Source organism: Schistocerca americana, chromosome 5 (assembly GCF_021461395.2).
Source record: "Schistocerca americana isolate TAMUIC-IGC-003095 chromosome 5, iqSchAmer2.1, whole genome shotgun sequence".
Lineage (NCBI taxonomy): Eukaryota > Metazoa > Arthropoda > Insecta > Orthoptera > Acrididae > Schistocerca > Schistocerca americana.
In genome coordinates, this window is record NC_060123.1 from 218184353 (window position 1) to 218200008 (window position 15656).

Genomic DNA, 15656 nt, shown 5'->3' on the forward strand with positions numbered 1-15656 from the left:
GGATATTAATATATTTATTGGATGCTAGTTGTGAATTGGGATTATGAGTGATGTCCTGGTGAATCAATTTAAATTTTCTTTTCTTTCAATGCCTCCTGGATCACCAACTGGTGCTATCTCTTTCTAAAGTAGGAAATCTTAGGTTGCGACACCTAAACTGTTACCTGAGAACAGGTCCTTCAACATATATATCCTATGTTCTTGACTGTGTTACTAATGCAAAATCAAAATATGGAACAATAATAAGATCTTTTTCTACAAAACAGTCCTTTATTTACACAAATATACAAGCTCAGATTAAAGTCTGAAGACTTCAGCAAAGTTCAAAAACTTCTCCTGCACAAATAAGAGTAACAACCTGTTTGAAGTTAAGAATCTGTATTTCTAGAGAAACAGTATAAATTGTATACAAGGAAAAAATATTCATTTTTGATTTGTACATTGCTTATGTTAAAAGTAACCATTATCACAGATAATTACAATGTCTTATGAAATCCTACATGGTTCATCTTGACCTATATCATCTTCAGTTTCTGGATTTGCAGAATGTGTGACAAGTTGACCTCCTTGAAGAACATTATTCACAGCAGCACGTGCTAAATAACCTACGGTTATGCTGTACTGAGTTGAAAAAAATGGCATCAAATCTTCAGTGACCTCATGTTTATTGTCCTGGAACAAAGTTATTTATCCATCAATCTGTGTATATAGTTTAGTAGTAGAGGAGGCCATTCACCAAGTAGTAGGAGCATTAAGAGATCAACAGACACACAAAAAATAATGAAGACTTTGCTAGCTTTCAGATTAATCCTTTACCAAGCATGTGCGTGTGCACACCTGCCCACACACACACACACACACACACACACACACACACACAGAGAGAGAGAGAGAGAGAGAGAGAGAGAGAGAGAGAGAGAGAGAGAGAGGGGGAGGGTGTGAGAGAGAGAGAGAGAGAGAGAGAGAGAGCGAGGGAGAGGGTTGAGGGAGAGGGAGGGAGGGAGAGAGAGAGGGAGAGGGAGAGGGAGAGGGAGAGAGAGAGAGAGAGAGAGAGAGAGAGAGAGAGAGCTGCATTGTGCCGACTGGACAGACAATGCTGGATTTGCAGTTTGGCAAGTGGCCTGGGGTTGTTTCAGATGAGGTGGTCAAGTAGAGATGGAAATGGGAAGCAGGAGGAGGAGTTGGAGAGGGGTGACAGGTGGCTTGAAGTAAGGCAGGAGGTGCGAAGGTTAGGGATGTGGGAGGGAGAGGCAGCGGATGCACAGGGTAGAAAAGCAACACAAGGTACCAGACTCAGTGGCTTTGTGTGGTACATGATGATGATGATGATGATGACATGGAGGTGTGAATTGGAAGAGGGTGTCAGGACCGAGGAAGGGGAGTCAGTTGGGTAAAGGGTGTGGGTGCAGTGGATTTGCAGAGGCTGAGGTCAGAAAGATAACAGGAGTGAAGGATGTATTACAAGGATAACTCCACTGTGTTGTTACGAGAAGCTGCTGCCGAGGAGAAGGATCCAGATGGCACAGTTTGTGAATCAGCCATTGAACTTGACAATATTGAGCTAAGCAGTGTATTCTGCTTCTGGGTGGTCAACTCTATTCTTGGATAGAGTATGACAGGGACAATTCATTCTAGTGGACAACTGGTAGTTGGTCATGCCCACAAAAAATGTAGTCCAGATATTGCAGCAAAACTGGTATGACATGGCTGGTTTCACAGCTGGCCATGCCTCTGATGGGAAAGAACAACCCTCTGACACAGAACTATAGTAGGATTTACTGAGTGGGTGAAGCAGGTAGGTCTTGCACCGGGCTCTTCCACAGGAATTTGACCCCTGTGGCAAGGGACTGGGAGAGGAAATGGTGTAGGAATGGACCAGGATTGTTTTTCTGGTTGGATGGGCAGTGGAATACTACTGCTGGGTGAGAAGAATAGTAGATATTATATCCCTCACTTGTAGGATAGAAAATCGAAGCCAATGCTTCAGTTCTGGATGATTTTGGGTGGTGAATGGAGCACTCCTCCGCAGAGTGTGGGAATAAGGTGCAGCAAATCTATTTGCAGACTAGGTTTGGGATTAGTGCCCATCTGTGAAGGCCTTTATGAGACCTTCAATATACTGTGCAAGGGAATTCTTGTAAAAACTGCATATACACCACCCACTGGCAGCCAGTCTAAATGACAGAATATTTCTCTTGGCAGGGCATCCACACCTGTTGATATTCAACATCAATGATTAAATTTGCTGCAGTTATAAAAATTTTTACAACTGTAGCAGATTTTATCATTAGTGATAAATGAGAACAGTTTTATGGTGTGGATGGGGTGACAGCTGTCAAAATGCACGTACTTAATATGGGTAGAGGTATAGATGGAGCTGTCAGAGAGATAATCAACATCCAGGAAAGGGGCATGCTGGGCTGAGGAGAGCCAATGGGATATAAGATGTTGAGGCTGTGCAGGACCGAGCTGAAGACCAAATTTGAAATTGGCAGAAATTAGTGTGACTGATTTACATTTCAAGCTCTGTGAGGAAACATCCATTTTTTTGAAACTTTCTGAGATCAAACTATGTACTGGGCCAAGGTTCAGAAGATAACATGTGAGAGAGATAGTGCAGTGCTTATTGCAGTAAACTTGCATTAACAAGGAGCACAGTTTCAATCCATATCTCAGAATCCTGGCTTAAGTGCTCCAAGTGCATTGTGATTCATTTATCTTGCGATATACACTTACGAACCATTTGGGTTGTGTGCAGGAGATGTGTCATAAATTGACTTTATAACTGCAATAATTTTGATGATGGTAAACAACAATATAACATTAAAATAGTACTCCAAAGTATAAGCAGCAGCATTTACTGAGTGAGATAAGTAACAAGTTTTATCCAGCTAAAATTACCAGTGTGTGCTTTACAGAACTTTCTTTTTAGTGCTGCTAACTTCATCTGCTACAAATTGTTCTAGTTTATTTATGTTTATCATGTAGATAAGCGAATTTTCACATTTTGCAACTGACTGTATAGTTTGATTTTAACCAAATGTGTTTCACCTATTCATACTAGGCATCATCAGTGGTCTAAAAAAAACTATTTAACTATCTATGTTTTGTTAGGAGGTACATAGTGTTTCGTGGGAGCAAATTTAAATTATCTAATTATTTACAAATATATGGTTGTGATTTATCACCCACTTTCATTTTTCTGGAACCAGTGGACACACAAAGAGAGTAGAAAAATGAAAGTAAGAGATAAATCAAAACTATGTCTTTGTAAACAGTAAGATAACGTAAATGTTCTGCTAGGAAACACACAGACATCCTAACAATATATGTATAATTAAATAATTTTCTTTAATTGTATCACAGACCACTGATGACGCCAAGCATGAATAGGGAAAGCATGTTTGTCCAGAAACATAATAAATAGGAAAAAAAATAGGACACTTATAACTAAAGTATGAACTCAAGACGAATGGCAGATAACATTAACAATATTGTTCCACTTTAATTTATTATAAATCTTCCTGCCCACATATTGAAGAGTCTGGGCATACACTCTGAGTGGTGGGAAATGGGGTTTAAAGTCTTGTTTGTTTCTTCTGTTGTATGTATGAAGAAAATAGTTTACCTTATACACTGAAGAGCCACAGATACTGGTACACCTGCCTAATATCATGTAGGGTGTCCATGAGCATGCAGAAGTGCCGCAACATGATGTGGCATTGACTCGCCTAATGTCTGAAGTAGTGATGGAGGGAACTGACACCATGAATCCTGTGGCGCTGTCCATAAACCCATAAGAGTATGAGGGTGTGGAGATCTCTTCTGAACAGCATGTTGCAAGGCATCCCAGATATGCTCAATAATGTTCATGTCTGGGGAGATTGGTGACCAGTGGAAGTGTTTAAACTCAGAAGAGTGTTCCTGGAGCAACTCTGCAGCAATTCTGGACATATGGGGTGTCACATTGATCTGCTGGAGTTGCCCAAGTTCATCGAAATGCACGATGGACGTGAATGGATGCAGATGATCAGACAGGATGCTTACGTATGTGTCACCTGTCAGAGTTGCATCTTGACATATCAGGGTTTCCATATCACTCCAGCTGCACACGTCCCACACCATTACAGAGCCCCCATCAGCTTGAACAGAACTCTGCTGACATGCAGGGTCCATGGATATATGAGGTTGTCTCCATACCTGTACATGTCCATCTGCTCAATACAATTTGAAATGAGACTCATCCAACCGGGCAACATGTTTCATCATTAACAGCCCAATGTCAGTGTTGATGGGCCCAGGCGAGGCATAAAGCTTTTTGTTGTGCAGTCATCAAGGGTACATAAGTGGGTCCTTGGCTCTGAAAGCCCATATCGCAGATGTTTCATTGAATGGTTTGCACGCTGACACTTATTGATGGCCAAGCACTGAAATCTGCAGCAATTTGCAGAAGGGTTGCACTTCTGACATACTGAACAATTCTCTTAAGCCATTGTTGGTCCCGTTCTTCCAGAATCTTTTTCCAGCTACAGCAATGTTGAAGATTTGATGTTTCATCAGATTCCTGATATTCACGGTACACTTGTGAAATGGTCGTATGGGAAAATTCCCACTTCATTGCTACCTTGGAGATGCTGTGTCCTATCACTCGTCTGCCGAGTATAATACCACATTCAGACTCACTTAAATCTTGATAACCTGCCATTGTAGCAGCATCAACTGATCCAACAACTGCACCAGACACTTGTTGTCTTATATAGGCATTGCTGACCGCAGCTTCGTATTCTGCCTGTTTACATATATCTGTATTTGAATACACATGCCTATACCAGTTTCTTTGGTGCTTTAGCGTACAATTCCTGCCTAGTGTACAAGATAATAATTTCATAAATATATAAGAATGGGACAGTTAATAGTAGCTTGTTACTAAATAATTCACAATATACTTGTTTCTTATGTATTGTGTATGTAATACAAGTTATTTTTCCTGATTTTTAGTGTATGTACTGCAGCTGAGCTTCCCCAAAATGATTCCCCTGAATCACTTCAGGCAGATGCTGGGGTAGAAGATTTATTTCATAGTAACATGGCCTATTTTCTCGTCCCTGCTTCTGCAATTGACTTAGGCTTTGCAGAAGGATCATTCAATGAAGTATACTTTTAATTTTCTTTTGAATTGGTAGGGATTCATAATTTCTTGCTTTAACTTTAGATGGGAGCTTGTTGAATACTTTTACACTAGTGTATGAAACTCTTTTACAGATGCTGGACAAGGAGACAAAGTCTAAATGAAAATTATGTTTGTGTATTGCATTGCTGTTGTGATTGCAGTAACAGTTTGTGAGCAAATTTTTTGTTTGGTTGCGGGCACATGCCTGTAGTCCTGGTACAGACTGAAATCCCTGCACCATAGTACTATGACATGCCACTTGAAAAACCAAATCAAAATGATGAAGCCCATTGAAAAAATATAGTATTGTGCAGTATTCATTTTCTGCAGGTAAACAGGAACAACACTTAAACAATCCACACTGAGCTGGTGGAAATGTAGAGCAAGACTGCATCATGATTAACATAGTGGTTAGATGGCACAGACATTTCTGTTTCATCGAAAAAGTCTGAATGACAATGAAAGAAGTGGTACAACATCTCCAAGAAAGAAACACGAACTGCAAGAGACGTGGTGGCAATCTTCTGAATTGCAGCCAGCACAGTTTTTGCACAGGCCTATACAGAAGACAGTGTTAGAAATTTAAGACAATAACAAAAGTGTGGTAGGAATCAAGCTACATATTTCAAAGGCCTTTGATACAGTAAACCATCAATTTTCTCACACACTGGAGACAAAAGGCATCAGCGGAATCAGGAAGAAATTGTCTGACTCCTGTCTCCAAAACAGAACTCAAGTTTGGAACTCATCTCAATACAAGCATAAAATGAAGTAGGTATCAGACGCTAAGAAAGAAGAAGTAAGTGTCCAGCAAGGTAGTATTCTTGGCCCTCCTATTATTCTTCATCTATATAAATGACATTAAAAGCCCCAACAGTTCATACAAAATTACGTTATTTGCAGATGATACTAGTAAAAATTCTTATCCATTTCAGTACAAAAAGTTCTGAAGTGTGTGTAACAGTGGTATCATGCTAACAAGTTAGCTCTTAATTGAAAAAAAAAATATATATATACGTTGTAGTAAAGTAAATGAGAAGGATTATCTCCATTTATTATGGAGTGAGCAGGACATTGAAATAAAACAAATTACATACAGTGTAGTAAAGTAAATGAGAAGGATGATCTCCATTTATAATGGAGTGAGCAGGACAGAGAGAAAGCACAGTCTAGAAAAGTTTTGGGCATGAGAATCGATCATAACTTGGGTGGGAACAACCATGTCATGTACATAACCCCAAAACTCAATTCTGCCTGTTTTGCAATGACAATAATTTCAAGAGTTTGGAGCACAGTGTGTGTAACATTAGTGTATTTTGCTTATGTTTATTCTATTGTATCTAGTGGAATATTGTTCTGAGGTGTGACAGAATCACATTTGAGAGACTTTTTAAATGATAGAAAATGACCATTGGAATTATAACAAACAGCTCTCCACAAACACACTGCAGGTCCTTATTCATGTAGTTAAAAATAGATACAGAACCAGCTTTGTACATATTCACAAGTGAACTCTAAACAATAACAAACTTGAGTAGTTTATACATAAATTCAGCAAGTACAATATACATATCAGTAAAAATCTGCAAGTAGAAGAAGCAAGGAAGGAAAACCTCAGAAACATGTGGATTATTTAGGGAATAAAGCTGTATAATGCTCTTTGAATTTGCATCAGAGGAATGGAATATGAGGGAAAGTTTAAGTTAGAGTTAAAAAATTACCAATTAAATAAAAGTTTTTATAATACAGATGAATATTTAGAATCCCTACATCACTAACAAATACTTGTATTTTGTTCTTTGTCATTTGAATCATGCTGTTCTCATTGTAAATTTTCTATTTTCTTTGTATACTATTTTAACTTTAAATGATATGATAACTGTGTTTTTCAAAGTATACTGTATATATGTCAAATTACTATTCACTTGTTCAGAGAGCACGTTCGAGACCAAGACTTTAGTTCACTGTATCAATTTTCTTAACACATAGTAAAGTTCTGATTTTACGTTTATTATATAAATTTGTAGAATGTGCTGTGCATATTGCTGCACAGTATTATGACAACGTCTATATCGTGTAAGTGACGCAAAAGGTGGTACTAAACTAAACTAAACCAAACTAACACTGTCAACAAATTTCATGGTTGGAACTTCATTTTTTTGAGATTATAATTATAGCTTTATGACTATGACTTGTATTACCAGAAAATAAAGCTATTAAGGAGCAAATGTTCTGAGAAGTGTGTGAAAGAATTTTAAGATCCTTGAAAATATTACTGAATGATATGTCATTATCCTCTTTCGCAATAATGTTACTGTTTGCTTCTGGTGAGTGAATGCTTTATTTACTTTAGGTATATTGATCCAAAAAGATAATTACATAACAGTGAGAACATGGAAAATAAGCCAACAGTCTTACCTTTAGGACAACAAAATGAAATATTTCTAGGATCAAAACATGTTGAACTAAGTGTCTTGATTAGTGATTAGTTTATCTGTTTGTTGATTCCATTTTAATTTGTACTTCAATTGGACCTCAAAGTGTTTTCCACAGATTTCACTTAGAGTATGTCCATTAATATCTTATTTTTTTATAGCAATTTATATTAACTTGTTTTAAATTGCATAATATGAATCTTTGAGATACAAAGACTGTTAGGAAGTATTGGGAAAGAAACATATAAGAGCAAACTTGGGGAACCGTGAAACACATATATCCAAATAATCATATGGGAATTTGAAAGTGCTCCTTACAAGCAAAAGCCATGGACCTCCACATCACACCATTGCGTGGATTATGAGAATGGAAAGTATGCTGGATGTTACATGAGTGAATGTTTTAAAACTGTTGTTCATTTTAACAAAGAAATGACAATGGCCATGAGATGCAAGATTAATCACGTTGTACCCACACACTAATGCTGACTTTCAGTTTTCATTTTGAATGTTTTACAAACACCAGATAAGAGTGATTACATGTGACATACCAAGTCAGTCCTCAAGGCATGTTTGGGTGACATAATTGCTAGTACACTGCTTAAAAATGGATTTATCAAGAGTATTGAATATGAGTCTGGTGTGAGAAGTCTTGTAAAAAAAAGTATGTCTTGTAAACAACTCACCATACTTCTTGACATAGTCTCCTTTGAGGGATTTGGTCCAGTGTCCAGTGATCCTCCAGCTTTTTCATCCCATCAGAAAAATTGGTTCTCTCAAACTCGGCAAAATACTCTTTGACTGTAACTATAACTTCCTCATTTGATGAAAATTTCTTGCGTGCAAGCCAAAGTCTCAAGTTAGGGAACAGGAAGAAGTCACTTGGGGCTTAGTCTGGTGAATAGGGCAAATGAGGGAGGGATCAGAAGCCCAGTTCATATATTTTTGCCAGTGTTAGCCCTGATATATGGTATGGTGCATTATCCAAGGGAAAGAGCATTTTATTGCATCCCAGCCTTGGTCTTTTTTCAGCCAACATGTTTCAAAAGATTCAACATGAAGCATAGTAGGATCCAGTTATAGTTCTGCCTTTTTCCAAGTAATCTTTGAGGATTATTCCTGGGGAATCTCAAAAATCGTTGCCATCATCTTACCACCTGACAAAATGGTATTTGACTTCTTCGGTGCAATTTCAACAGCCTCTGTCCATTGTTTTGACTGTCGTTTTGACTCTGGTGTGTAATGATGGAACCAGGTTTCATCAACAGTCACAAATCGGTAAAAAAAGTCTTGCAGATAGCAATTCAACATCAGCAGATATTATGTTGAAATGTTGTGCCAATGCTCTTTTGGTCGACTGTCAGCAATTGTGGCAACCATCTCGCACAAAGCTTCTTCATTGTCAATTCTCTGTGCAGGATATTATGCAGTTGCTCAGATGAGATGCCTGCAGTCTCAGAAAGCACACAAATTCTTATTTCTTGCATTACTGTAGCATGGATTTTGTTGATGTTTTCCTTTGTGGTGACCTCAGTTGAAAGGCCAAAGGGTGGTTCATCTTCGGAACTTGTCCAGCCACATTTAAATTCTGATGTAATTACATTTGCCTGGAGACATATTGAGTTTCAGGTACCCTTATCTAATGTTTAAATTCATTAATCCACAAGTAAATGGTCTTCAATGATGATGCAGAGTCTGCATGAACTTCGTACAATTCTGTTTTGATTTGTGCAGCAGTTCAACCCTTCACATGAAAATGTTTAATAACAGCACAAAACCTGGTTTTCTCAATTTTTGATTGCAGCTGACACACTGACTAATTCAGACAGCTGTCAGTATGAACTGTATGCTATACATTGTTAATATTCTTTACATGATCCTTGGAAAAATCCAGATTTGCAACAAAAATGTTTATTCTTTCGTGGAAATTTACCAGACTTATTAAACCAATCTATACAATCATTTCTGCACAAAATGTTCATTAATGCATAATGAATCTGAAATACAATGACTCACCTTCAGAGGCTTTTCACAATTCTTACATTAGTTTTTAGTCATTTGTGTACTTTTTACAAAACTAGTCTTACAAATTCTTCTTACCTTCTTACATCAGTTTAAAACATAATTTTAAAGATATTTTTACTGTTCAGTTCAAAATATACTTACTGTGAATCTTTACAGCAACACTTTTGTGCATTTTCACTTTCACCACTTTACTGTTCGAACAAACACTATGTGATCAAAAGTATCCGGACACCGCCAAAAACATATGTTTTTCATATTAGGTGCATTGTGTTGCCACCTACTGCCAGGTACTCAATATCAGTGACCTCAGTAGTCATTAGACATCATGAGGGAGCAGAATGGGGCGCTCCGTGGAACTGACTGAGTTTGAACGTGGTCATGTTATTGGGTGTCACTTGTATCATACGTCTGAACGTGAGATTTCCACACTCCTAAACATCCCTAGGTCCACTGTTGCCAATGTGATAGTGAATGGGAACGTGAAGGGATACATACAGCACAAAAGCGTACAGGCCGACCTCATCTGTTGACTGACAGAGACCGAACAGTTGAAGAGGGTCATAATGTGTAATAGGCAGACATCTATCCAGACCCTCACACAAGAATTCCAAACTGCATCAGTATCCACTGCAAGTACTATGGCAGTTAAGTAGGGGGTGAGAAAACTTGGATTTCATGGTTGAGCAGTTGCTCATAAGCCACACATCATGCCAGTAAATGCCAAACGATGCCTTGCCTGACGTAATGAGCGTAAACATTGGACGACTGAACAGTGGAAAAATGTTGTGTGGAATGGTGAATCACAGTACACAATGTGGTGATCCGATGGCAGACTGTGGCTATGGTGAATGCCCGGTGAACGTCATCTGTCAGCGTGTGTAGTGCCAGCAGTAAAGTTAGGAGGCAGTGGTGTTATGGTGTGGTTGTGTTTTTCATGGAGGGGACTTGCACCCCTTGTTGTTTTGTGTGGCACTATCACAGCACAGGTCTACATTGATGCTTTAAGCACCTTCTAGCTTCCCACTGTTGAAGAGCAATTCAGGGTTAGCGATTGCATTTTTCAACACGATTGAGCATCTGTTCATAATGCAAGGCTTGTGGCGGAGTGGTTACACAACAATAACATCCCTCTAATGGACTGGCCTGCACAGACTCCTGACCTGAATCCTACAGAACAGCTTTGGCATGTTTTTGAACGCCAACTTCATGCCAGGCCTCACCAACCAACATCGACACCTCTCCTCAGTGCAGCACTCTGTGAAGAATGGGCTGCCACTCCCCAAGGAACCTTCAGCACCTGACTGAACATTTGCCTGCATGAGTGGAAGCTACCATCAAGGCTAAGGGTGGGCCAACACCATACTGAATTCCAGCTTTACTGATGGAGGCTGCCACAAACTTGTAAGTCATTTTCAGCTAGGTGTCTGAATACTTTTGATCACGTAGTGATGATACTTTTGATCACATAGTGTAGATACTTTTGAAACATTCTGGCAACTTAAAACTATGTGGTGGATCCATGTACAAACCTGGAACTTTGCTCATATCAACTGAGGTATTCATTCATTACCCAGGACCCACTCTTACAACTTTACTGATCAAGCCAGGATACTCGGTCAGCAAGAGCACTGCTGACAAAAGCCAAGGTTTTGGGTTCAAGTTCCTACCCAGCCCATAGTTTTAACCCACCAAGATGTTACAAAACAATGTACACTCCACTGAAGAGTGAAAGACTCATTCTGGCAATATAGATTTTTTGTTAATGGCTACTACTTGAAGAAAACAAGCCACAGATGTACAAAGCAACAAGCCATTACACAGATCTTAATACACTATTGAGTCCACAAGTCATATATCTCTTTTAGCATGTTCCAAAAAACGTTTGCAAAATTGGCAAAAAGTTATGTTTATTAAATTATGTTGATTATTAAATTGTGTTTTCTTTTCCTTCTTTTTCCATTTAGCATGTATTCAGATGCTTTTAGGGAGTGTCAGCAATTTTACAGTTCATCCAACAGATCAAGCTCTCTGCCTTTGTTAGTTCCTACAGGTGCAACATGGTTTTTCAAGTGTCAGTTATTAATGGAAAAAAATGTCAATATGTTCCAATTACAAGTATGTTGTGGGTGAAAATGTACAAAGCAAAGAGTTTTTTTCATGTGTCAGTCATTAAATGGAAAAATGTCAATATGTTCTAACCGCAAGTGGTGTGGAAGTGAAAATGCACAAAACTGTCTTGAACATAAAGTATAGAAAAACAATGTAAGAACTATAAAAACTGCCTTCCTGAAGATAACCTCACATTTCTTTTTGGTGTATTTTACAGTCTTAAACATTTTGTAACTGAAGTAAGATTTATTCAGTATGGCAGTGTCAATCACATTTGTAAATATTCTTGTCATGGAATAAGTGAAAGGGAATATCTGGGACAGATGCCTCATCCAGTGTACATTTCTAACTTGTCACAAATAATCAACACAGCTTGTACTCTGCAATGGAGGATACAAATTTGTTCTCAGTATTTTTTAGAAACTGCCTTTAGTCATAATTGCCAAATTTACTCTTATATAAAATAAGTAAAAATTTCCAATTTGTTGTTTATTTTTACATGCTCATGCTTTGGCCATAAAATTAAGAAATTAAATAGAAAATGTTCACTAAAACAAAACAAAAATGATTAATTACCTTGCAAAACATATGGTATGCTTCATTCATAAGGTGGTCTAGGTCCAGTTGCTTCTGAAAGGTCAGCTCTGGATTTCGGACGAGTATTGTGGAGACAATGCAGAGCAGCTGTGAACAAGAAGCATACAGAATAGCGTTTATGATACTAACTATAGACCTCTATAAGATTTAAATACAGCAGTCCACAGAGAATATGGGGGAAAAAATATCAATCCAATGTGTGCTGGCAGAAGAATTTTTTGTTGAAATGAGTTGTACGGTAAGAACAGAGTAACAAATGGAGATTATAAAGTGAATATTGATAAGCTTGAAGGGCCTGACAATTGTGCAGAATGGAAATGGCACACGTCTATGGTGCTCCGTTCATATGAACTCAAAGACATTGTCATCAGTACACACAAACCTGTTGTATTGCCTTGAGATTCTACTACTGAACAAAACGCAGCAAACGCAAAATGGCAAAAGAGCGACGTGAAAGCAGCAAGTCTAATAGCAAGTGCGTTAAGCAAATGAGTTGCTCAACTTGTGTTGATGTACAAAAATGTTAAAAAAAATATGGGACAAACTGCATGCACGACTTGTATGCAGCAGAAGGCAACGCTTGAACACGACAAAACAGAAGAGATTAGCACACATGTTGCTAAGTTACAGATTGTATTTGTAGATCTAAATGATGAATTAATTTAATATGAAGAGAATACATTGCCAAAAGGAATATTAAATGGTCAAATGTTATCAACGCTAGGAAAGGAATACAATAATTTTAAAGATCCCTGGGAGACAATACCATCAGAAAATCAGAGTCTAAACTTACTTGTTGAAATAATTGCACCACTGAATTGCATGAACAAAGTGCATTTGTTGTTTCTAACACTCAGAAATAGAAGATGTCGAAAGAGTGAGCAAAACAAAAATTTCATGGCAATGAATGTAAACAACCTGAATGCTTTTAACTGCAATAACACATGGCAAGAAGAGAAAGTGAATGGTAGCACTGTATTTATCTCATGCACAATGGCTTTGTCTAGAAGAAATTGTATTGCTGTTAATAAATGGTATTGTAATGATGGTGCTACAAAGCATATCACTCCAAACAAACAGTACTTCATTTTGTATAGCAAATTTGATGTTGTTTCATTAGGAAAGCAAGGCACTAATGTGTGTGCATTTGGCCAAGGAACAGTCTGTATCGGAATAAGATGAAACAATAAATGGTATAGGGCTAGAATGGAAAGTGTTATGCATGTGACTGATGCAAGTGCTCATTTGTTCTCAGCCAGAGTAGCCGCATATATCAGCTACGGTATAACGTTTGACAGCAAAAGTTGGAGGAAGCAAGTATCAGATGACAATAATATAGAATCAACAGAATTCTTGAAAGCCAAAACCCATGAATTTTCTGAGGAAGTAGTGAATTCTTCATACTAACAAAGTTAGTGTTGACAACCATAAAGATCCAAACTGTTATCCTGGTGTACTGCAGTCAAATGAAGAAATAGAAGCACTAAAGAGACACAATAAGTGGGTATTAGGCAAACATCCCATAACTGACAGAGTATTGTAAAATCACTGGGTTCTATGTCGAAAAGTTGCAACTAATGGAAGCACTCGTTTCAAAGCCTGATTAGTTCCTAAAGGATATACTCAGTAAGCAGGAACTGATTGTGAAGATGCATATACTCCTGTTGCATGTTATGACACAATTCAAGTTTTGCTACTAGTAGCAACTGCTTCAAAGTAGATGGTGTTGAAACAATTTGATGTGAAACTGGCCTTTTTGAATGGACAAGCACCATGCTGCTGGAACTAACATTTTAGGGGAGTAATTAATAAAGTGGGTTTTCAAAAGAGTGCTGCAGGCCCTTGTTTGTTTTATCATAACTACAAAAAAACAGCCTGTTGTTCTATATGGCTGTGAGACATGGAGTATCTGGATACAGGACTTCCATAAGCTCCTTGTTTTTGAGAGAAAATTGCTTCGGAAGATCTTCGGTCCAGTTCTGGATGCAGATACAGGGGAATTGAGGATCAGATACAACCAAGAGCTTGAGGAACTACACCAGCAGCCCAACATAGCAGGAACTGTCAAAGCCAAACGAATGCAGTGGGCTGGCCATGTAGTCTGGATGGAGGATCACAGATGGCCTCGGAAGCTCCTGGATTTCACACCTGCAGGAAAGAGACCGCCAGGGAGACCCAAGAAGCGTTGGAAGGATGGACTCCATGAAGATTTAAACCAAGTGTCAATAGATGTGAACGGACGGCGGATAGCAGCAATGGACAGAATACAGTGGAGGAGGAAACTTGTAGATGCGTGCGGTCCACTGGGCCTGATCACATAGTAGTAGTAGTAGTAATAGTTGTAGCAGTACAATGGAAACAGACTTCATGCAGCAATATAAGTTGATGATGGTGTAATCGTTGGAAATGACAAAGAATGAATTACAACTTTTCTGGACACTTTACAACATGAATTTGATATAACAATGGGGACCCTTGAGAATTTCATTGGCATAAAAATAATGCAAAATGAAGGTGGAGCAATTATGATGTCAAATATATATACAATCAACAAATACTTGAAAGATTTTGAATGGCAGAATCCAACATGATTTAAACTGCTGCTGGATATGAAGAAAATGATCAAGATGAAGCAGTTTTATCCTCTGTCCCCTATCACAAGGCAACTGGATGTCTTATGCATCTGTCGATAGCAACTTGTCCAGACATAGCTTTCGCAGTGAATAAAGCTGCTTGACCTATGGAAAAACCAATCACTGAGGACTGGAATTGAGTAAAATGCATATTTTAATATCTGAAAGGTACATTTATTCGTAGTATTATCTATGAAAGGGAAGAAAATTTGAGAACTTACAGTGGGGTTGATTTCACTGGAGACAAGTAAACAAGACATTCAAAATCTGGCATTGTGGCAAAGTATTCTGGTGGGACAATATCATGGACAAGTTACTTGCAGAAGGCTGTGGCTACATCTACAAGCAAAGCAGAAATTATTTCTGTAGGTGAAGAAGCCAAAGAATTAATTTGGTTGCACTGTTTATTAAGTGAATTAGTTGAAATGCTGTGACACTCTCGAACACTTTACATTGACAATGACAGTGTACTAAAATTGGCAAAAAATGCTGAATATTATCATCAATCAAAACATATCAAGATTTGACACTTTCATGTTTGTGACAGATTTCTGAGCATATGGATGGAAAGAACCAGTTGACTGATCTTCTGACAAAGCCACTTGAGTGGGTTCACTTTAATTTGCTGCAAGCAGAGACTGGTGTGCAGGAAGTCAAGCAGCAACTTATTGTTTATTTATTTGGCAG

The 15656-nt window shown here is 38.2% G+C and overlaps 1 protein-coding gene across 9 annotated transcripts in view; it reads right to left on the reverse strand.

Moving 5' to 3' along the window:
• Window positions 1-267: 267 nt before the first annotated feature.
• The window catches only part of LOC124616710 (probable phosphorylase b kinase regulatory subunit beta), a 187631-nt gene continuing 172242 nt past the window's right edge, over window positions 268-15656 (reverse strand). For all 9 annotated transcript variants that reach the window (XM_047145060.1, XM_047145054.1, XM_047145063.1 and 6 more), the window contains 2 exons: window positions 12316-12423; window positions 268-672 (listed from right to left, as the gene is read on the reverse strand). In XM_047145060.1, the coding sequence (XP_047001016.1) occupies window positions 487-672; window positions 12316-12423 (294 nt within the window). In that variant the 3' untranslated portion in view covers window positions 268-486. The remainder of the gene's footprint in view (window positions 673-12315; window positions 12424-15656) is intronic.